Here is a 24,475-nt window from a genome sequence, read left to right on the forward strand (position 1 = left end):
CAGCCATTAGATAGGGAGATATATACTGTAGGTCCAGCTAGCTTAGGAATCCAGCCACAACTGCAACTGCTGCGCCCCCTATAGTTTTTTTAAATTGAATATTTATTTATTATATAACACAAACCACAAACCAAATACGTAAACCTCACCACAAACCAAATACTTCTATGCGCCCCCTTTAGTTACACATTGCCTGTCCTGGAAAACAAGTTGATGGGACTTGTAGTTTTACAACAGCTGGAGGGCCTGAGTTTGACATCCCTGTTTTAGACCATGTTTCCAGCTCAGTATTTTGGTATGATTTTTGAATCGTAATATGGCCAATTTAGAGTTCCATAAAAGCCAAAAAATGTTCTATTCGGATCCTATTTACATAATAATTTTACTGTCGTGATTTTAAGGCTGTATAAATGGGAACAGTCATTTATATAAAAGAGACATGTCAGAAGTTTTAACTGGTTGGGATCTGAGTGTTCAAACCCTGACTGATCAGGAGAACAAACTGGGAGAATGCCATGCTTGGCGTATCCGCTTTGTGCCACATGATGGCCTCAAAATGTAAGTCTATGGGGCTGCTACAGGGGGAGAAGTAAGACTGACAGGAACTTTTGATGTCTCTGAGACTTGTCAGGTACACATTAATTGTTGTCCTCCTTTGTCAGAATTCATTTTGCCTGTATTTCAGCCCAAAATATGACTTAAATAAAAATAGCCTTTTTGGGTTATAGCTTTTGCTATAGCCTCCTCGTCCTATACCAGGGATGGGGAAACTGCAGGCCTCCAGCTGTTAAAAAACGACAATTCCCACCATACATCAAGAGCAAAAGCTTTAGCATTGGCTATTCAGGAGCAATGAAAATTGTAGTTTTGCAACAGCTGGAGGCCTTCAGTTTCCCCATCCCTGGTCGTCCTATACGATGGCTTACATTGTAGCTGTCGGAGATGTGTATCAGGAAATCTTCTCAATATATATCTAACAGAAAACTTGTATGTGTGTGTGTGTGTGTACAGTGATGCACTGATTGAATTACTCCACAGAAAACTTCCAGTGATGTTAGAAGGTGAATTTACATATTCCACAATTTTTGGAGGTCCTACATATTCCTATTGTAAAATCATCATCAACAAAGACTAGAACGTAGTTGCCAGAGGTTGGTCCTACCCCTGGAGTCCAGAATCTAGCCCATTCAGTATGAGGCTAGAACATAGTTGCCAGAGGTAGGTTCTACCTTTGGAGACCGTAGTTGGCAGAGATGATGGGGGGGGGGGGGGAGTAAACTCTGTAGCAGCTCATCACGCGTGGGGAATGTAAGTTTAATGGGTAGTTCACAAAAAAATTATTTCAAATCAACTGGTGCCATAACCAAAAACTGCCAAAAACTCAAGTCTTCCAGTACTTATCAGCTGCTGTATGTCCTGCAGAAAGTGGTGTATTCTTTCCAGTCTGACACACTGCTCTCTGATGCCACCTATGTCTATGATTTTTTTAATAGAAGTAAATTACAACTCTCTGGCACCAGTTGATTTAAAAAAAGAAAAACATTATTGGTGAACTACCCCTTTAAAGATCTAAGCCATATTTACAAAGTTGTGTATCAAAAGGGTATGTGCACAATACAGAATTTTAGCTGAGACTTCAAGCAGATTCCGCTGGACGGCCTCCGCTTGAAGTTCCGCCTGTTCCATAGACTGAGTGATCTAAAAATCGGCCGGGGAACCCTATTGCACAGAGCGATGTTGAAAGACAAGAATGAGCCGGCATCATGCATGTCGGCTGATTGTTGGCTTTTAACAGGAACTATTATACCAAGTGATTAACGGCCGATAAACGCTTGGTATAATAGGGCTTTTAAAGGGGAACTATCAGCTGGTTAGACGAATGTAACCTGCTGGTAGCCCCCTGTTGTGCACAGGGCGCCAAGGAAGAAGGTAGTGTCTTACCTTTCTCCTCTGCGCCAATCCTGTGCTATTAGCAGTGTAATCCAAGGTCCAGAGAACTGACACAGCCCACCCGCTCCAAATGAGAAGAAGTGATAGCATGGTGGGAAGGGACCCCCCCAGCCTAATAATACCAGCATGCCACCATCCAGTCCAGAAACCCCAATTTTGACACTCCAGGATTATTGGTACCTGGCTCTTCCCAGTGCCCTTGGTGCGGTGGGTACTGGGCTAATAATGGGGGGCGGTTTAGTGTTAGCCATTTTATATCAGCTAACACTAAGCTTACACTACTAAGTTGGGGCTGTCTGATATACATCATCCATTACTAAGTCCGTAAAGTAAATAAATAACACAAGACACAACTGAAGAAAAAAAAAATGTTTTATTCAAAAAAATAACCCCCCCCAACCCCCCTAAAGACCACAGTCTAGCCCCCCCCCCCCCCAATGGGTGCATTTGTCAAGAGGCGGCGGGCATCATAATACGCTGCCAGTCTGAGGAAACTGCACTATTGAACCAATCATTGCTAGCTCTGGGTATGTGCACACTACGGAATCCTGGCTTATTATCCGCCAAAGATTCTGCAGTTCGCCCCCGCTGGTCCCATAGACTTCATTCTATGGTTTGCCAGATTCTGCTGTCCGCCCCATGAATGAGCAGGATCATGCTTCGGGCGGACGGCAGAATCTGGCAAACCATAAAATGAAGCCATAAAATCATAAAAGTCCAGAACAAAAGGTAAGAAAAAGGAAAACCGTGGCAACTCACCCACTTGCAGAAATTTCTTCTTTATTACAACTTCACACTTGAAACATGGAGGGTAAGGGAGGACTGACACGTGCACCAAGTAGCTAGCGACGATCGTTTTGTGTGTTAGCCACACTTCATTGGGCTAGATTGCTCTTAGAGGTTGTGCCAGGTGATTGCCTTTCGGACTTTGCTGGACTAAACCATAGAATGAAGCCTATGGGACCAGCGGAAATGCACATGTCCGCCACAGGGGACGAGCTGCGGAATATGCGGCGGGTGATCCGCTGGGTTTCCGTAGTGTGCACATAACCTCTATGAGTGCCAGGAGGAAAGACTATCAATAGTAATAATGAACACGTTCACCAATGGCAAGACGCAAAGGCAGGGGACACAGGATTAGCCACAGACGATCACATAAGAAACATCGCGGGGTACACAGTACGTTGCCCAGTAAAGACGTCCCGGAGGCTGCCCCTCATTAGTGACCGTCACTGGGATTCTCCCCGGACATGCGCGAAGCCACCGGGGGAGACACAATGACGTAGATGCGCAGCAAGAGCGGCACCAAAAGATAGTGTCCGGAGCCAAAGCACTGCGCATGAAGCGATGAGGATCGGCACATCACGTTGAAATGTATGTATTCAAAAGGGAAGATTCCCAGTGCATAGAAATGTCTTTATGCAAGAGCAATCACGTGTAGTTAGAAGAAATATTACTAAATAAGGTGATTATATACAAAAGCTCATCAATAGGCGCATGTTTCTATGTAACATAAGTATTACAAGTATTAAGGTCTCATGACTATAAAAATAGTAGAAAATAAGAGACATAACAGAGATGGGGGGAGAATTCACGGCAGGTTTACATCAGAGTCAAAATAAACTAGATGAATGATACAAAATTAAAACCCTTGTTTAAACCAGTGGGACTAAGGGCCCTATTACACCAACAGATTATCTGACAGATTTTTTTTAAGCCAAAGCCAGGAATGGATTTGAAAAGAGGAGAAATTTCAGTCTTTCCTTGTATTACCTGTTCTCGGTTTATAGTCCATTCCGGGCTTTGGCTCAAAAAAATCCGTCAGATAATCTGCTGGTGTAATAGGGCCCTAAGACTTTTGCAAACCATGGATCCACTTTGCTTCCTCTTGCAGGAGCCTACGATCCAGATTCCCTCTACGAGGACCCAGTTTCAGTTGTGAAACACCCCAAAACGTCAGGCCAGTGGGCGGGGGAACCACCATGGTGTTCTTTCACATGTCTAGTAATGGAGGTGTCTGTGTCCGTGTTTATATTATTGAGGTGCTTACGTATCCTTCTCCGCAGGGGTTGGATCGTTCTCCTACGTAATATTTGGGACATGTACATGAAAGGATATAGATAACCCCCGTAGTTAGTCAATTGATATAGTTACGTATCTCGTACGTGCGTCCATCAACCAGATTTGCGAAGATTTTTTTCTTGGGCATGTACTTAGAAAAAGTACAGCCACCACATGGGTAAGAGCCCGCGAGTTTACGAGGTGCCATACTGTGTACTCCACAATATATCCCATGTGATCTTCTGTTACTAATCCTGTGTCCCGTGACATCTTGCCATTGGTGAATGTATTCATTCCTACTATTGATAGTCTTTCCCCCTGACGCTCATAGAGCGAGCAATGATTGGTATATTTGTGCAGTTTCCTCTGACTGGCAGCGCATTCTGATGTCAGACAGAGGTTATAAAGCTGGATTTTAATCAGTCTGCCCGCCACCTCTTGACAAAGGCACCAGAGCGTGCTGAAACATGTAATGGGGGGGGGGCAAGCTGTATACTTTATACAGCACTACCTGGCATCTATTTATACTGACACAGGCTGCAGCTAAGCTACTATCTATAATATTACTACAACAGCGATTATGATGTGAATCCAATATGTACTTTTTTGCCAGCGATTCTTCTCATCACCAGTAGATGGCAGTGTAGGTGGGTTTTGTGGTTTCTATTTAGTCCCTACCCCAGGGAGAGACAGACCCAGTGCAGCAGTCCAGCATCACATAACAGTGCACCCACACAGCCCTGACCCTGCAGAGCATTAGATAACATTCCCCCCCCCCTGCAGTACAAAACAGTACACCCACACACGCTGCAGACCAATACATAACTGTGCACGCACACACACACACACACCCTGCAGAGCATTATATAACAGGGTAATGTACAAAACAGTACACCCACACACCCTGCAGACCATTACATAACAGTGCACACACACCCCGCAGAGCATTACATAACAGTGCACACACCTTTCAGAGCATTTCACAATAGTGCATCCCCCTTGCAGTACATAACAGTACACCCACACACCTTGCAGAGCATTACATAAAAGTGCACCCCCCCTTGCAGTACATAACAGTACACCCACACACCCTGCAGAGCATCACATAACAGTACACCCACACACCCTGCAGAGCATCACATAACAGTACACCCACACACCCTGCAGAGCATCACATAACAGTACACCCACACACCCTGCAGAGCATTACATAACATTGCATCCCCCCCTTGCAGTACATAACAGTACACCCACACACCCTGCAGAGCATTACATAACAGTGCATCCCCCCCTTGCAGTACATAGCAGTACACCCACACACCCTGCAGAGCAGTACATAACTGCACACACACACCCTGCAGAACATCACATAACAGTGCACCCACACACCCTGCAGAGCAGTACATAGCTGCACACACACACATCCTGAAGACCATTACAAGACCATTACACACACACACACCCCATAGCCCCCAACTGTCCCGGATTCCGCGGGACAGTCCCGTTTTCCATTTTCGGGGGTGCTGTCCCGCGGTCCCGGTACGGCACCCAGTGTCCCGCATTATATGTGGACCCACCGAAAAAAACAATAAACCAGTAACTCACCTGTCCGACAGTCCCAGCAGCTCCTCTCCCGGCAGGGCGTGCACTCCCGTCATCCTCCGGGGCGGGCAGCGGGGTACAGAGACACTGACTGTGCCGGAAGTGACCTGCAGCCTCTGTCATGAATTAAAGGGAACCTGTCACCCCCCGAGCCGGGGTGACAGGCTCCCGACCCCCCGTTAGAGCCCCCTTTACTTACCAAATCCCGCCGGGTCCCGCTTCTGGAGGTGGTCGGGTGATGAAGATCTCAGCCGCTGCAGCCCGGCGCGCGCTGAGAGATGAGTCCAACGCTCATACAGAATGATGGAGCGCTGGACTCTCCTGTCATTCTCTATGGGTGTCGGACTCATCTCTCAGCGCGCCGGGCTGCAGCGGCTGAGATCTTCATCACCCGACCACTTCCAGAAGCGGGACCCGGCGGGATTAGGTAAGTAAAGGGGGCTCTAACGGGGGGTCGGGAGCCTGTCACCCCGGCACGGGGGGTGACAGGTTCCCTTTAATTCCGGCACAGTCAGTGTCTGTATACCCCGCTGCCTGCCCCGGAGGATGACAGGAGTGCGCGCTCTGCCGGGAGAGGAGCTGCTGGGACCGGCGGACAGGTGAGTTACTGGTTTATTGTTTTTCTGGTCGGGCCACACTAATGGGGGGATTGGCTACTATGTGGGGCGATATATGGGGGATTGGCTACTATGTGGGCACTATATGGGGGATTGGCTACTATGTGGGCGAATTGGCTACTATGTGGGCACTATATGGGGGATTGGCTACTATGTGGGGCACTATATGGGGGATTGGATACTATGTGGGGCACTATATGGGGGATTGGATACTATGTGGGGCACTATACGGGGGATTGGATACTATGTGGGGCACTATATGGGGGCATTGGCTACTATGTGGGCACTATATGGGGCATTGGCTACTATGTGGGGCACTATATGGGGGATTGGATACTATCTGGGGCACTATATGGGGGATTGGCTACTATGTATGGCACTATATGGGGGCATTGGCTACTATGTGGGGCACTATATGGGGTGTTGGATACTATGTGGGCACTATATGGGGGGATTGGATACTATGTGGGGCACTATATGGGGGCATTGGCTACTATGTGGGGCACTATATGGGGGCATTGGCTACTATGTGGGGCACTATACAGGGGGATTGGCTACTATGTGGGGCACTATATGGGGGGCATTGGATACTATGTGAGACACAATATGGGGGGTTGGATACTATGTGTGGCACTATACTGGGGGATTGGATACTATGTGGGGCACTATATGGGGGGATTGGCTACTATGTGGGGCACTATATGGGGGCATTGGATACCATGTGGGGCACTATATGGGGGGATTGGATACTATGTGGGGCACAGTATATGGAGGGATTGGATACTATGTGTGGCACTATATGGGGGGATTGGATACTATGTGGGGCACTATATGGGGGCATTGGCTACTATGTGGAGCACTATATGGGGGCATTGGCTACTATGTGGGGCACTATATATGGGGATTGGATACTATGTGGGCACTATTGGGGGGATTGGATACTATGTGGGGCACTATAATGGGGGATTGGATACTATATAGGGCATTTTGGGGGGATTAGATACTGTATAGGGCTCTGTAATTAGGATTGGATACTATATGAGGCACTATTTAGTCAGTAGCATGTGGTGACTGTAGGGGAGTGGCTATGGAGGGTTGCTATGGGGGCGTGGCTATGGAGGGTTGCTATGGGGGCATGACTATGGAGGGTCGCTATGGGGGCGTGGCTATGGGGACCACAGCGCACAGTCCCTCTTTGCTCTTTGCAAAAGCTGGGAGGTATGACACCCTGCAGAGCATTAAATAACAGTACACCCACACACCTTGCAGAACATCACATAACGTACATCCACACACCTTGCAGAACATCACATAACGTACACCCACACACCTTGCAGAACATCACATAACAGTACACCCACACACCTTGCAGAACATCACATAACAGCATACCTCCCAACCGTCCCGTTTTCGGCGGGACAGTCCCGATTTCGGGGTCATGTCCCGCCGTCCCGGAACGGGCCCCAAGTGTCCCGCTTCCCAAAACACAGCTGGCCCTTTAACTACTAGTGCTCCTGGTGAGCGCTGGCAGATGCGGAGCGGTGATTGGCTGGCTCCTGTGACCGGAAGCTGCATTCTGCCTCCGGCCACAAGAGTGCGGGAGATACGAACTCCCTCTGATGAGTCTGTTCCCGGCCTCAGGAGTGTATCAGCCGGCTGGGGAACTACTCCCTGCTCCCGCCCACCAGAAGACTGTGAAGGAGGGAGAAGAGGAGCAGCTGCTGGGAGAGGAGCACTGCTGGGAGAGGAGCACTGCTGCTGCACGGCCCGGTATAAGGGGATTGGGGGGTGTTAATGAGGCCGAGCAGGAGGCAGTTTACAAGGAAGGGGTTAAGTTACCTTTGGAGTCAGAACATCCCCCACCTTCCGTGCTGAGCACCCAGAGCACTGTACGGACTCAGCAGAGAAGGGGGGAGGGGAGGATGGAAGTGACTTAACCCCTTCCCTGCTGTGCAGGTTAGCTGTCTGCTATCATGTCTGTCAGCCAGCTGCTGACGCTACCAGGCACTGCCAGGAGGGAAGGAGTTAAGTGTGATGAATGAGGCTTCTCTGCCTGACCAGCCTGGAGGCAGACAGTGACCTGGAGGGACTGTGGATGAAGTGCTAATTATCTGTGTATTGTCTGATGTCCCCTAAAGTCACTATAAGGAAAACCCCTTCTCTAGGGGGAGTAATCAGATGACTTCTAATACTACTACTCCCAGCAGGCTGCTGCATTAGGCTGAGGAGGCAGAGCCACAACTTAACTCTACATAGTAGCTAAAACTCATCCTGGCAGTCCAGAGGGTACAGAGAGATGATAGAGAATCCCTCCTGATAATAGAGAATCCCTCCTGATAATAGAGAATCCCTCCTGATAATAGAGAATCCCTCCTGATAATAGAGAATCCCTCCTGATAATAGAGAATCCCTCCTGATAATAGAGAATCACTCCTGATAATAGAGAATCACTCCTGATAATAGAGAATCACTCCTAAAAGAGAGGATATCACCTTTAATACTGTTTCCCCACAATTCTGGTCCATGTATGTAGTTTAATCCATGTCCCTATGTGGTCACCAATAGATGTACAATGTTGCCATGATTGCGCAGCTACTGGTGACCACATATATGTCCATACGCTGTACAAACAACGGCCGTTCCACGTGAACAACTGTTGTTTAACGCTAACTATGGTCAGAAGTAATGAACGTGTTCAATAACTCCAGCCGTAGGTTGTGTTAAACAACAGCCATTCAAGCTGAACGGTTGTTGTTTGTACAGAATATGAACATAGCCTTAAAGTGTAACCATCATCTTTCGCTGGTGGCAGGATACGCTGTCAAAATGCTGCCACCATGCTACAGTACCTGTGAAGGTCCAACAATACCATCAATTGCACTGTATGCAACGACACTGCCGGAAGTATTCCATCTCTGCTGGGCGCATGTACAGGATATCCTGCCACCAGAGAAAGACGATCAGTACACTTTAAGTTTCACAAAGATTTGAAAAATAGGCCTTGGTACTTATGGCCAAAAGTGGGGAGTTAGAGAAGCACTACAGGAATTTTTTTTTCTTGCTTATATAATGCAACTTGGCAATTACTAGAGGTACTTTAGTTATCATGCTATGCAGTTAGTCTACAGTAGCGGCATTAAAGTGACTGTACCACCAGGCCCAGGCTGAAGCACTGGAGGCAGGCCGACCCACCCTTAGTGGGGGGAAACCCCCGCCCCTCTATGATAGGGTTCCATTGATTCTAATGCAGTCACGTCATGGAGGGGCTGGAGTTTCTTCCCACTAGGGTACTATTACACCAACAGATCTGATGACAGATTATCTGCCAAAGATTTGAAGCCAAAGCCAGAAACAGACAATAAACAGAGATTAGGTCATAAAAGAAAGACTGGATTTTTCCTCTTTTCAAATCCACTCCTGGCTTTGGCTTCAAATCTTTGGCAGATAATCTGTCGTCAGATCTGTTGGTGTAATAGTACCCTAAGGGTGGGTCGGCCCGCCTCCAATGCTTCAGCCTGGGCCTGGTGGTACAGTCACTTTAAGTTATTGTATGGTGGCATTATTTAGTCATATATGTTGGTGATATTTAGATCTTTTGCTAATAGCGATAATTGGCGTGTTCAAATGGGCCTTCACAACGGGCGTATTGAGACCTAGTGCAGCCCAAGCTGTAAATACAGCCCTGGTGTTCAGCAGTGTATTATATACTTATCTTCCTCCTGAGTGAGTATATATCTCTCCATGCTATGTAGGCAGCAGTGTATTATATACTTATTATCCTCCTGTATGAGTGTGTATATATCTCCCCATTCTGTGCAGGTATACAGCAGTGTATTATATACTTATTATCCTCCTGTATGAGTGAGTATATATCTCTCCATGCTATGTAGGCAGCAGTGTATTATATACTTATTATTCTCCTGTATGAGTGTGTATATATCTCCCCATTCTGTGCAGGTATACAGCAGTGTATTATATACTTATTATCCCCCTGTATGAGTGTGTATATATTTCCCCATTCTGTGTAGGTATACAGCAGTGTATTATATACTTATTATCCTCCTGTATGAGTGTGTATATATTTCTCCATTCTGTGTAGGTATACAGCAGTGTATTATATACTTATTATCCTCCTGTATTAGTGTATATATCTCCCCATTCTGTGTAGGTATACAGCAGTGTATTATATACTTATTATCCCCCTCCTCTATGAGTGTGTATATATCTCTCCATTCAGTGTAGGGATGTAATCCACAATATGTTATATTCTAAGTTTTATCACTTATTGCCAGCTAAAGTCTTCAGAAATTAAAAAGATTTTTTTTGCAGAGGAAATGAGCCAAAGCCAAGAGTTAGCTCAGAAGTAAAAGAGATATAAGTTAAAGTGCTATACTTACCATCCTGGTCAAACCATTTATTTCTGCAAGAAAACCAATGTGGCACTACAGTGGAAGACGTGATATGTGAGGGTAGGGGCGTGTCTTGGGGATTGGGGGAGTGTCTTGGGGTTAGGGGCGTGTCTTGGGGAATAGGGCGTGTCTTTGGGTGGGGTTAAGGGCGTGTCCATGTCCCTCTTTCCTCTCAGCCAAAGTTGGGAGGTATGTAACAGTACACCCACACACCCTGCAGAACATCACATAACAGTACACCCACACACCCTGCAGAACATCACATAACAGTGCACCCACACACCCTGCAGAACATTGCCCTCAGAGTGGCTTACCTCCTGCTGATTGTATACACTGCACTCACTACACTGCTACCTCATAAAAAGCCCGGGAAACCAGCTGCCTCATAGAAAGCAGAGGAACATAGCTCCTCCCACACAGGAGACTGGTCACATGGGCATGACATCATCAAAGGTCCTCAAGACCTAACTCTGGCAACTACATTCCAGCCTCCTCCTTCCTTGTACTGGTGGTGGATTCTCTGATGTGAACAGGAGGAGACAGTATAACTTGTACATTAGTATGCCTGCACGCAGCCCTGTTGGTTTTATTCTTCTTCCTGTGAATCAGCAGTGAACACAGTTACTGAGCTGCAGGGGTTAATTCCTCTGCTGGAACGCTCCACCCTCTTAGCTTTCGATTCCTGCTCTTCTTTACTACAATGGCGTCTGCTGAGCTGAGGGAAGAGCTGAACTGCTCCATCTGCCTGAGCCTCTATACAGATCCCGTATCCCTGAGATGTGGACACAACTTCTGCCGCTCGTGTATTGTTCAGGTGCTGGATACACAGGACGGGGCTGGAGGTTACTCCTGTCCTGACTGCAGAGCAGAATATCCAGAGCGTCCGACCCTGGAGAAGAACAGGAAGCTGGGTAATATAGTGGAGCGTTTCTTATCTTCTCAGGCTTATATGACGGAGGCCAGAATCTTCTGCACTTACTGTACAAAGTCTCCTGTCCCGGCTGTAAAGTCCTGTCTGCAGTGTGAGAACTCTCTATGTGACGACCACCTGACAGCCCACAACAAGACCATGGATCATATATTAACAGAGCCCACAGGTTCCTTTTTCAGCAAAAAATGTCCCATCCATAAGAAGGTTCTGGAGTATTATTGTCCCCAGGATGCAGCTTGTCTGTGTGTGTCTTGCTGTCTGGTTGGGAAGCACAGGGGACACCAGGTGGAACTTCTAGATGAAGCTTCTGAGGAGAAGAAGAAGAAACTGAGGAAATATCTGGATGAACTAAACTGTGAAAACACTGCTATATATACAAGAGTCCAGAATCTGCTTGATTATAAGAAGAATATCAAGAAGAAAGTCTCCGGTAAGAGGAAGAAGGTCAGCAAGTTGTTTATGAACGTTAAGAAGCAACTGGAAATGGCTGAAAAGAAAGCGCTGAGCGAGATCTCCAGGCAGGAACAGAAGTTTATGTCCCGGATATCTGATCTGATCAAAAAGCTGGAAATAGAGGAGGACGAGCTGTCCAGGAAGATGCATCACCTGGAGGAGATGTGCCAGGTCACTGACCCAATAAGACTTTTACAAGAACCAGACATTATAGTAAGTGATCATGGAGATGGTCGAAAGATCAAGTCTGAGGATGACCCTGATATTCATGTGTCTGACCCTGCAGTGCAATATGATGAGACTGAACCAATAACTGTCCAAGCATCAGGGCCAGGAGTGGACTGTAGTGATAACAGTATGGCAGCAGAAGAAGCTCCTGAAAATGATCTTCATGAGATGGTTGATGATCTGGATGAGGTTGTGATCTCACTGACCTTACACCGATCTATGAGGGATATTGTCACCAATGTAATATCACAGCTCGGGTTCCATGTTCCAGACATATTGCTGGATGAGGACACTGCTAGTGTATATGTGAAGGTATCAGAAGATCTGAAATCAGCAACAAAAACAGAAGAACAGAAGAGACCAAAATCACCAGGAAGGTTCCTGACTTACCCCCAGGTGTTAGGCAGATGTGGCTTCTCCTCAGGAAAACATTACTGGGAGGTAGAGTGGAACCAGATAGGAGCATGTGACATTGCAGTGTCCTATCCCAGTATAGAGAAGGAAGGAGATCAGTCTGCTTTTGGAGACAATGATAAAACTTGGTCTTTATACATGGAAGATGGACAATGTGAAGCATTACGGAATTCGACCAGATTGTTGCTTAATGTAATGCCAACATGTCCAACAATTGGAGTCTTCTTAGACTATAAGGCTGGGCGTCTGTCCTTCTATGAGCTGTGTGACCCCATCAGACACTTACACACCTTCACCACCTCCTTCACTGAACCCCTCCATGCTGCCTTCTATGTGTATGATGGAGCTTCTATTACAATAAGAAGCTGAGGCAGCTCTACCACTAACCTTGCATGTATAGGGAGAGATTTATCGAGAGGCGATATTCCTGAAATTCTCCCATTATTCTTAATATGCTAATTAGCTTGTTTTGTCCACCAGAGGTGTCCATTAGCATTGTGACCCCTTTGTTCTCAGGATTAACACTCCTCCACTATATGAACTGGGGAAGCACATTTTAACTGTGAGCCCCCCAATGTCTATGGTAGCTTTAGAGGATCCAAGTGAAGTGTGGATTTTTTTATCAGTAAACCAAGGCAGAATATGTTAGATTGTTGTGGCCCCATCGGGCTGCAGGGGCCGGTCCCGGACCAAACTTTTTGTGGGGTTCACTCTGGTCTGGATGGATTTTGTTTTTGTTCTCTATAGTTCACTTGGAGTTAATTATTGCCATTGAGAAGACTGTGAGACAGAGAATTAGTGAGAGCAGTCTGTTAGAGAGGGGGTTATGGGGAGCAGTCTGTGAGAGAGGGTTATAGGAAGCAGTCTGTGAGAAAGAGGGTTATAGAAAGCAGTCTGTGAGAGAGGAGTTATGGGAAGCAGTCAGAGAGGGTTATGAGGAGCAGTCTATTAGACAGGGGGTTATGGGAAGCAGTCTGTTAGGGGGTTTGTAGGCAGCACTGTGTTTTAGGAATGGGCATATGTGTTGTCTGCCGGCTATCACTTATACTGTCTGAATATCCTGTATTCTTTTGTATTTTGTTTCCTTTATTGTTCTCTGTTTTGTCACATTAAGCCAATTTTTATGGCTTGGTTTTTCCTAGAAGTTTTTTTCCAGGCCTTAACTAATGTAGGGCCCCGTATTACTGGTGCTTGTTTCCACCTGCTGCTGACCCGCTGGATGAGCACTTTGCTGGGAAGATGCTGGCACTGGTTGCTTATAGGTTGCTCACCCACTCTATACATGTTATAAGTATGTAAATAAAGCAAGGACCATATGAATAAGTTCCATACATTTTATTTGCAAAAAAAAAGTGAGATACAGTTATGAATAATGTGTTTTGTGCACATTGCACTTCCCCAGGTTCTCAATGTCAGTACACAAGTAAGCTATTTATTAGTGTTTATTAAGCACCAAAATGATCGAGTGCTCAACACGAGTAACAAACCCCTAAAGCCAATGGGAGACTTGAGCATCTTTCCAGGTATCTCCTATTTGGCAGAGGAGAGGCTATCTCGTTCACCTGAGAACCTCAGAAAGTGATAGAAAAACCATGGAAATAGAATTGGTAGAGCAGGAGGAGGAGGAACAAATTACAAATAGTGTAAGGGCTGCATTAGGTCGGGGCTCATTTACTGAGCCTATTACACGACTTGACTGTTGTGCAGGATGTGCTGTATATGTGTACATGTTCCCTGGTGTCTTTTTGGCTTCTGCCTACTCCCCAGTGTCTTCTTGGCTTCTGCCTACTCCCCAGTGTCTTCTTGGCTTCTGCCTTCTCCCTGGTGTCTTTTTGGCTTCTACCTGCTTCCCGGTATCTTCTTGGCTTCTGCCCGCTCTTCGATGCCTTCTTGGCTTCTGCCCACTCCCTGGTGTCTTCTTGGCTTCTGTCCACTCTCTGGTGTCTTCTTGGCTTCTGCCTGCTTCCCGGTGTCTTTTTGGCTTCTGCCCTCTCCCTGGTGTCTTTTTGGCTTCTGCCCGTTCCCCGGTGTCCTCTTGGCTTCTGCCCGCTCCCCAGTGTCTTCGTGGCTTCTTCCTGCAGCCACCACAAGAACTGCAGTCGGTCTCTGAAGTGACAGGCAGCTCAGCCAATAACTGGCTGTGACGCTGTCCCGTCTCAGCCAATGATTGCATGGTGACCTGTCACTTCAGTGTTCCAGAGTCCAGCTCTGAAGTTCCAGCAGTGGCTGCAGGCAGAAGCCAGGAAGATACCAGGGTGCGGGCAGAAGCCACAGGGAGCATGGACAGGTATGTATAAACTTTATAAATTTCTTTACAGATTCATCAGCCGTCAGCCGCGTATCGATATTACACATACAGTAGTTATGCTCAGTCGGCGGCGGATGATTTTTAGTCAGGACCAAAAGACTCAATTTGCCGATGATCGTTGTCTTTATTACATAGAGCTATAATCTGCCAAATCACTGATTACACTTTGAAATCACTCTGTGTAATAGGGCCCTTAGAGCATAACGTAAAAAATACAAATGAAAGTATTTCCATAAAGTCATCCATACAGTACAGCATCCATAATTATTATTATTACTGTTAATAAACAAGAGGAAAACACCATTTTAGGAGCGCTAACTGCTGTAGAAGGACGTGTAACCTCGCTGTGCATAGATTTAGGGTCCTATTACATGGAGCAATTTTTAACGACTAACGATAAACGATCGCAAACGACATTGTTTATTGTTAACCTGAAATCGTTCAACATATTACACAAAACGATAATCGTTAGATACGATCGTTATTACGATCGTTACTATGATCGTTTATTCCTTCTGATCTCAGGAAAACAATGAACAATGTGCAATTACACTGAACAATTAGTGAAAAATGCGGAACTTGAGCAAACGAATGTGGAATTACAGCGAACGATTAACGATAATTTTAGGTTCAGATCTAAATTGACGATCAACGACATCCGAACGATTTTTTTGATCGTTGCCTGCAATTACACAGAACGATTATCGTTAAAATTCGCACGATATAACGATTTTTCGCACGATAATTGTCCCGTGTAATAGGGTCCTTACATAGCTTTATTCATGAAATACTGACAGGTGTAGTTGCTACATATTTATTCTAAAATTGTCCATCTCACACGGCCTAACGGGTGAACGTCTACTCAGTGATTAGACATTAGGCTGTGTGGATGGGCAACAGCCACTTCCTCTGGCCTCACCGAGCACACAACAAAAACTACGATAAGGGTCCTATTACACGGGCCAATTGGGGCTCAATGAATACTGTAAACGAGCACCCATCTGGTAGATCGGCGCTCATTTACTGGGCCTATTACATGGCCCGATAATTGTTTAGCAAGGGCTGCACGGACATCGTTACCAATGTCCTTGCAGCCCTTGCTTAAACAGTATATATCCACGCTCCAGGGCTCCTTCTGCCGTCTGCTTCTTCCGAGGTCCTGTGCGCTGCAGTTTCACTGGCAGAGCCGCGGCCAGTGATTGGCTAAGTGACTGTCAGCTCAGACAGGCCGCTCTGAAACTGCAGTGCACAGGACCTGGGAAGAAGCAGACGGCAGAAGGAGCCCTGGAGCGTGGATAGGTAATGTATACAGAATCGTCAGCGTTGGTGGCTGATGATTTTAGGTTTGGGCCTAAAGCAATGATCAGCTGATCGTTGTCTCTATAACTATTATTGCTCTGTGTAGTAGGGCCCTAAGACTGCATCTCCCAGTGACGTCAGTACTATAGAAGGGGTCTGTGCAGTAAAGGGAAAAGAAAAAGTCAAAAACAAGAACAAAAAGTACAATACAATTTTTTAATTTTACATTAGGACATGGCGGGGATAACCATTCAGTGATAATACAGGGTTATTAAGAAGCAGGGTTCATGGTCACTATGTTCACTCATAGAAAACATAGTACTACTGTGTTTTCCCCGAAAATAAGACCATGCCTTTTATACATTTTTTCTCCCAAAGAGGCACTATGGGGGAGATTTATCAAACTGGTGTAAAGTAGAATTGTTTAAGTTGCCCCTAGCAACCAATCAGATTCCACTTTTCATTCCTCACAGATTATTTGAAAAATGAAAGGCGGAATCTGATTGGTTGCTAGGGGCAACTAAGACAATTCTACTTTACACCAGTTTAATAAATCTCCCCCTATGTTTTATTTTCAGGGGATGTCTTATTTCTCTCATCTCTGCTCTCCCCCTCTGGCTCTGCCCCTGTGGTGGGACTGGTGGGACATGGGCAGAAGACGTGCGGCAGAACAGCGCCCGCTGTGAAGGTCCATGAGGGGATTAGGTGAGTAGCTGGGGGTTGCGGCCTTACTTTCAGGGGCTGCCTTAGTTTAGGGTGGGGATGTTTTATTTTGGGCTAGTTGGTAGGATAGTGGGGGTGTCTTATTTTAGGAGGATGTCCTATTTTCGAGGAAATATAGTATGAACTGATTACTACAATGAGCGCGTCTCTTGCCAATTAGAATCAACGGCTGCCTGTTCCCATTGTGGGGAAAGAACTGATACATTGTAATTAATGCCTAAGGCTATGTTCACACTACGTAAAAGTACGGCCGTTGTTGCCATCGGCAACAACGGCCGTACTTTGTGCGGTGTCGGAACAGCCTTATCTTCTGTGGGATCCCGTACGGGGCCGCAAATAACTGACATGACATTCAGTGAATTGCAGCCGCAGAAAGACCTGTCAGTTCACACAATGAGCCGCTCGCTTCATTGTAGGCTTTGGGAGGTTCTGATGCGGGTGCACGCTGATGCGCCCGCATCAGAACACAGCGGCCGGAAAGATCATCCAGCCAGTACTGCAGTACCGGATGGGATGATCCGTGCAGAGTCACGGAACGGCCGGTCTCTTCACGTAGTGTGAACATAGCCTAATACTCCAACGGAGAGAAGAAGGAAACTCTTTTGGCATATTTCAAGTTAAAGGGGTACTCCAGCGCAAAAAATCATAAACATAGTTTTTACATTTATCATCCCTCTGGAGTCTGTCTCTGTTTAAATTTCCCGCTGTTTGCAGATCCTTGAACCTCCAGTTGGTGGCTTCATTTTTTTTCTTCACTTCCTGGTTTGAGCTTTCCCATGATGCACTTTGTCTCCTGTGATGTCTAACTGACTCGGTAAAACTGATAGATGGCTTACATCTTCAGCCAATCAGAGCTGAGCAACCTGAGTCATCTGACAAAGGGAGGTTGGCTTAACAGGGCTCAGACCCGCCTCCCTCTTGATGATGTCATTGTATCAAAATGGCTGCCACAGAGCAGCCTGAGGTCAACAGTCATTAGTTTACATCACTTCCTGGTGGGGGATTGAGGGGGGAAAAGATAGGGAAGGGGGCTGATAGGTGAGTGAGGCATATTCCAAAGGTATATAACTTTGTAATGTGTTTCAATTACTGGGAAAAAGGTTTTCGCTGGAGTACCCCTTTAATGTTGACCTATAGCTTAAAAGGGTGGTGACAAGAAGCAAAGAAGGTGAAATCAGATGTGTACCACATACATATACGCACAAGAAATGTGCTGTTTTTGGTTAGGAATAGAGATGAGCGAACCTGGAGCATGCTGGAGTCCATCCGAACCAGAACTTTCGGCATTTGATTAGCGGTGGCTGCTGAAGTTGGATAAAGCCCTAAGGCTATGTGGAAAACATGGATATAGTCATTAGCTGTATCCATGTTTTCCAGACAACCTTAGAGCTTTATCCAAGTTCAGCAGCCCCAGCTAATCATATGCCGAACGTTCGGGTTCAGATGGACTTGAACCCGAACCCGGTTCGCTCATCTCTAGTTAGGAAGCTTGCATCCCTGGACCATTATTCTCCCCTATGTATCTGATCACTTCCTGGTTTCCTCTCTGAACTGTGACCCTGCGGTTGCCATGCAACAGTGTAGACACTTTCCCACAATCCTTCCTGCTGTATGCATACCTCCCAACTTTTGCAAAGAGCAAAGAGGGACATGTGCGCCGCGGTCCCAATAGCCACGCCCCCATATTGACCCTCCATAGCCACACCCCCATAGCAACCCTCCATAGCCACGCCCCTAAATCAACCCTCCATAGCCACTACATGCTGCTGACTGAATAGTGCCCTATACAGTATCCAATCCCGCCAAAAATGCCCTATATGGTATCCAATCCCCCATTATAGTGCCCCACATAGAATCCAATCCCCCACATAGTGCCCCACATAGTATCCAATCCCCCACATAGTGCCCCACATAGTATCCAATGCCCCCATATAGTGCCCCACATAGTATCCAATGCCCCCATATAGTGCCCCACATAGTATCCAATCCCCCACAGTGCCCCACATAGAATCCAATCCCCCATATAGTGCCCCACATAGTATCCAATGCCCCATATAGTGCCCCACATAGTATCCAATGCCCCATATAGTGCCCCACATAGTAGCCATGCCCCCATATAGTGTCCCACATAGTAGCCAATCCCCATATAGTGCCCCACATAGTAGCCAATCCCCCCATATAGTGCCCCACATAGTAGCCAATCCCCATATAGTGCCCCACATAATAGCCAAACCCCCAGAGTGCCCACATAGTAGCCAATGCCCCCATATATGCCCCAGATAGTAGCCAATCCCCCATATAGTGCCCACATAGTAGCCAATGCCCCCATATATGCCCCACATAGTAGCCAATCCCCCATATAGTGCCCCACATAGTAGCCAATCCCCCATATAGTGCCCCACATAGTAGCCAATCCCCCATATAGTGCCCCACATAGTAGCCAATGCCCCCATATAGTGCCCCACATAGTAGCCAATGCCCCCATATAGTGCCCCACATAGTAGCCAATCCCCCATATAGTGCCCCACATAGTAGCCAATCCCCCATATAGTGCTCCAACTAGTAGCCAATCCCCCATATATGCCCCACATAGTAGCCAATGCCGCCATATATACCCCACATAGTAGCCAATCCCCCAAATATGCCCCACATAGTAGCCAATGCCCCCCATATAGTAGCTAATGCCTCCATATAGTGCCCCACATAGTAGCCAATCCCCCCACATAGTAGCCAATACCCCATATAGCGCCCCACAGAGTAGCCAATCCCCCCATTAGTGTGGCCCCAGCGGCAAAAACAATAAACCAGTAACTCACCTGTCCTCCGGTCCCAGCAGCTCCTCTCCCGGCAGAGCGCGCACTCCCGTCATCCTCCGGGGCGGGCAGCGGGGTATACAGACACTGACTGTGCCGGAAGTGATTCATGTACAGGTCACTTCCGGTACAGTTAGTGACTCTGTACCCCCGCTGCCCGCCCCGGAGGATGACGGGAGTGCGCACTCTGCCGGGAGAGGAGCTGCTGGGACCGGAGGACAGGTGAGTAACTGATTTATTGTTTTTTTCGCTGGGGCCACTTAAAATGCGGGACACGGGGGGCCGTTCCGGGACCGCGGGACAGAACCCCGAAAACGGGACTGTCCCGCGAAATCCGGGACGGTTGGGAGGTATGTGTATGTGAAGTTAAAACTAACCACTAACAGTACGAATCACACAGATCATGTGACCTGGCCTCCTAGCAGGCTGTTACCAAGGGCAACAGGTTATGAAACTAAGCAGCACATGGTGGATAAGTGAGCCTATATCCCTCACACAATACATTGTAAGAAATGCTTGTTCATGTTTCATTTAACATCATGCATCAGTATAGACCGACTTTTCTTTGTGACGCCGCCCCTTCAACCTGGCGTGCACAATCTCAGACCCAGCGCTATATCTATACACATGTATACACCCTGTCCCACAGTCACACTTCAGTCTTCCAATTATATTTACCCACCATACCTGGCTGGAGCTTTTTCCTTCGGACCACCACTGGACAGGACTGAGGAGGGGGATGGGGGTTGACCTCTGACCTCTGTCAGGCGCTTGTGCTGCTATAGACCTTGATGGCACACACTGTATTTTACAGTCACAGAGAATGTGGAGGTCAGCGGCTACTCTGTAACTCTTCACTTTCTAAGAGACATAACTTGTTTGGCTGGATTCCTGAGCGGGCCCTACAGCACAACACAGACATCGGGGCCCACTGGAGGATTCTGTGCTGTACTGCAGTCTGAGCGGCCTGGGGCACCTGGGGCCCATCGGTGGGACTGATCCTGGGGACACCTGCTGACCCGATCCCATCCTGAACTGATCTGTGTCCACTAGAGATGAGTGAACCTGGAGTATGCTCGAGTCCATCCGAACCCAAACTTTAGGCATACCTCCCAACTTTTGCAAAGAGCAAAGAGGGACATGTGCGCCGCAGTCCCCATAGCCACGCCCCCATAGCGACCCTCCATAGCCACGCCCCCATAGCAACCCTCCATAACCACGCCCCCATAGCAACCCTCCATAGCCACTCCCCTACAGTCACCACATGCTGCTGACTGAATAGTGCCAGATATAGTATCCAATCCCGCCAAAAATGCCCAATATAGTATCCAATCCCCTATTATAGTGCCCCACATAGTATCCAATGCCCCCATATAGTGACCAACATAGTATCCAATCCCCCACATAGTGCCCCACATAGTATCCAATCCCCCACATAGTGCCCCACATAGTGTCCAATCCCCCACATAGTGCCCCACATAGTGTCCAATCCCCCACATAGTGCCCCACATAGTGTCCAATCCCCCACATAGTGCCCCACATAGTGTCCAATCCCCCACATAGTGCCCTACATAGTATCCAATCCCCCACATAGAGCCCCACATAGTATCCAATGCCCCCATATAGTGCCCCACATAGTGTCCAATCCCCCACATAGTGCCCCACATAGTATCCAATGCCCCCATATAGTGCCCCACATAGTAGCCAATCCCCATATAGTACCCCACATAGTAGCCAATCCCCCCATATAGTGCCCCACATAGTAGCCAATCCCCCCTTATAGTGCCCACATAGTAGCCAATCCCCCATATAGAGTCCCACATAGTAGCCTATGCCCCCATATAGAGCCCCACATAGTAGCCTATGCCCCCATATAGTGCCCCACATAGTAGCCAATCCCCCCATATAGTGCCCACATAGTAGCCAATACCCATATAGTGCCCCACATAGTAGCCTATGCCCCCATATAGAGCCCCACATAGTAGCCAATCCCCCATATAGTGCCGCACAGAGTAGCCAATCCCCCATATAGTAGCCAATGCCCCCATATAGTGCCCCACATATTATCCAATCCCCCATATAGTGCCCCACATAGTAGCCAATCCCTCATTTATGTGGCCCCAGCGGAAAAAACAATAAATCAGTAACTCACCTGTCCTCCGGTCCCAGCAGCTCCTCTCCCGGCAGAGCGCGCACTCCCGTCATCCTCCGGGGCGGGCAGCGGGGTATACAGACACTGACTGTGCCGGAAGTGAGTCATGATAGAGGCTGCAGGTCACTTCCGGCACAGTCAGTGTCTGTATACCCCGCTGCCCGCCCCGGAGGATGACGGGAGTGCGCGCTCTGCCGGGAGAGGAGCTGCTGGGACCGGTGGACAGGTGAGTTACTGGTTTATTGTTTTTTTTCGCTGGGGCCACATATAATGCGGGACACAGGGGGCCGTTCCGGGACCGCGGGACAGCACCCCGAAAACGGGACTGTCCCGCGAAATCCGGGACGGTTGGGAGGTATGCTTTAGGCATTTGATTAGCGGTGGCTGCTGAACTTGGATAAAGCCCTAAGGCTATGTGGAAAACATGGATATAGTCATTGGCTGTATCCATGTTTTCCAGACAACCTTAGAGCTTTATCCAAGTTCAGCAGCCCCAGCTAATCAAATACCGAACGTTCGGGTTCGGATCGACTCGAACCCAAACCCGGTTCGCTCATCTCTAGTGTCCATCACTACCATGAGAATAACAACAACTGCAGAATGGCCTACACTTATGTATCTCTCAGGATATGCTGGGAGTTGTAGTTTCTGAGAAGACAACCCCTTCAGTTGTCTGTTCATTTACCACTTCAAATACCACCATATGCTGTGGGCTTTAGACTGTCAGTAAATGCTGGGAGTTGTAGTGTTTGCAGCTTTTGTAGCTGGAGGGTCCTAGGTAGCACTGAGCAAACTTGCCAAAAGTTTGGGTTAAACGTTTGTCTGAACCTGAACGCTCTGCACTTGACTCCCGGCATCTGCAGAAGTTGAATGCCATCCTAGGGTGTCCTGGAAAACTCGGATTCAGTCATAGGCTTTATCTATTTTCTCTTGGCAGCCCTAGGGCAACATCCGACTTCTCCAGGCCTTTGGTGAGCGTTCAGGTTTGTACACACATTTGTACGCCCGGGTATCCAGTATGTGGTGACCCCCGGATAATGTTGTAGCGGTGGGACGGCCGGTCACTTGCTAGGTGTTGAGGTGTGATGCCACTTCTGGTGGTGGATGGCCGAGATACAGCTGGACTTAGGGTTTTGTTACGTGACGCCAGTGCCTGGTGGGACGCCTGCTTTTATAGTGTAAGGCCGGTTGTACCCTTCTCCCCTGTGGTCGGTGTCCTGTCAGGTTGCTGCAGATAGTACTAAATCCGTACCAGACTGTTGTCTATCTGCTCCAAATTAAGTATGCTTATATATATGCATATGAAGAACCACTATTACGCCATGTCAAGGTAGAACTTGTTTATTATAAGTGTTACAGAAGGTTATATAGCAACAAGAAGTCAGAACAAAGAGGGGAGTTATATAATTATATAGTCCATGGCTATTGTTTGCCATTGACAGGTTCCTTATTTGCATAGTGGGTTGTATTACATAGCTCATGGATTACGTAGTCATACACAGACTCTCTCCTTTAGGCGTTGTCAAGGATATGGGGGCCATCTTTAACGATAGAATATACAGAATTGTCTTTATTTCCGCAACACAGGGTCCCTTGGGATAGTGTAGTCACAGGTGGTCAGAGCGGTGTAGTAACCCTCCCGAATAGTGGTAGGACCCGCCACCCACAGATAGGGGAAATGTCCCAATGCACTAAGTGCTGTGCAGGTGGTGGTGAATAATCACACACTCAGGTGACAACGTTAACTTGGTTTACTACTTGTAAATGTGCAGCAGGTAATACAACGAATCTTGAAATAAACTTAGTACAGTTACAATAAATACACGAACATAGAACCACCAGATCTGTGTGATAAGTACTGAGTAGAATGTAGTAGAGTTGATCAGGTTGCACTGAGGTAGTAGAGAGAAGAGTTCCGTGAGAGTCTCAACCCAAGTAGTAATGTGCTCTGCCGGGAGGTTGGAGTGCATAGAAGAATACTTGTAGAAGAAGAAACAACCTGTGCTGTGTATTTACCTTTTCCTATAGTCTTCACACCACCTGATGCCCACTAACTTTGGCAGAACCGTACTAACGGTTGACCCAGGCCCCAGACCCTGTTACCTGGGATGAGCGGAATGGTTAGGATTTCCTAAGTACACCCGCGCTGCAAGATGGAATTCATAGACCTTTAGTAACTTTGCTCCACCCGGATCAGTTCCTAGCTCTTTTGCAGATACTGTCCTGCACTGCTCCTGATGAAGTGAGCGAAACGTACGTCGGGCTGTCTGTGCTGGAGAGTGGTAAGATGTCATTGTGGTAGCTGGTGCTCACCCCCTTTCTTTCTGTGTTTGGCTATTTTATTTCTCACTCCTTCTGTTTAAATTTGGGCTTATTATTTTTTGCTGGGCAAACTAGTGGGTTTATTTTGTTACACTATATACACTTGTTACTTCTGCCCTGTGTTTTGGCCCTACACATACAGGAGTTCATCTAATTTATATATATATATATATATATATATATATATATATAT

The 24,475-nt window shown here is 47.2% G+C and overlaps 1 protein-coding gene across 1 annotated transcript; it reads left to right on the forward strand.

Moving 5' to 3' along the window:
* Nucleotides 1-11,193: 11,193 nt before the first annotated feature.
* On the forward strand, nucleotides 11,194-13,972 carry LOC138801519 (E3 ubiquitin/ISG15 ligase TRIM25-like). Its single transcript, XM_069984430.1, has one exon. It carries the CDS (start codon nucleotides 11,340-11,342, stop codon nucleotides 13,032-13,034), a length of 1,695 nt encoding a protein of 564 aa, XP_069840531.1. The 5' UTR covers nucleotides 11,194-11,339; the 3' UTR covers nucleotides 13,035-13,972.
* The last annotated feature ends 10,503 nt before the right edge of the window (nucleotides 13,973-24,475 follow it).

Source organism: Dendropsophus ebraccatus, chromosome 9, assembly GCF_027789765.1.
Source record: "Dendropsophus ebraccatus isolate aDenEbr1 chromosome 9, aDenEbr1.pat, whole genome shotgun sequence".
Lineage (NCBI taxonomy): Eukaryota > Metazoa > Chordata > Amphibia > Anura > Hylidae > Dendropsophus > Dendropsophus ebraccatus.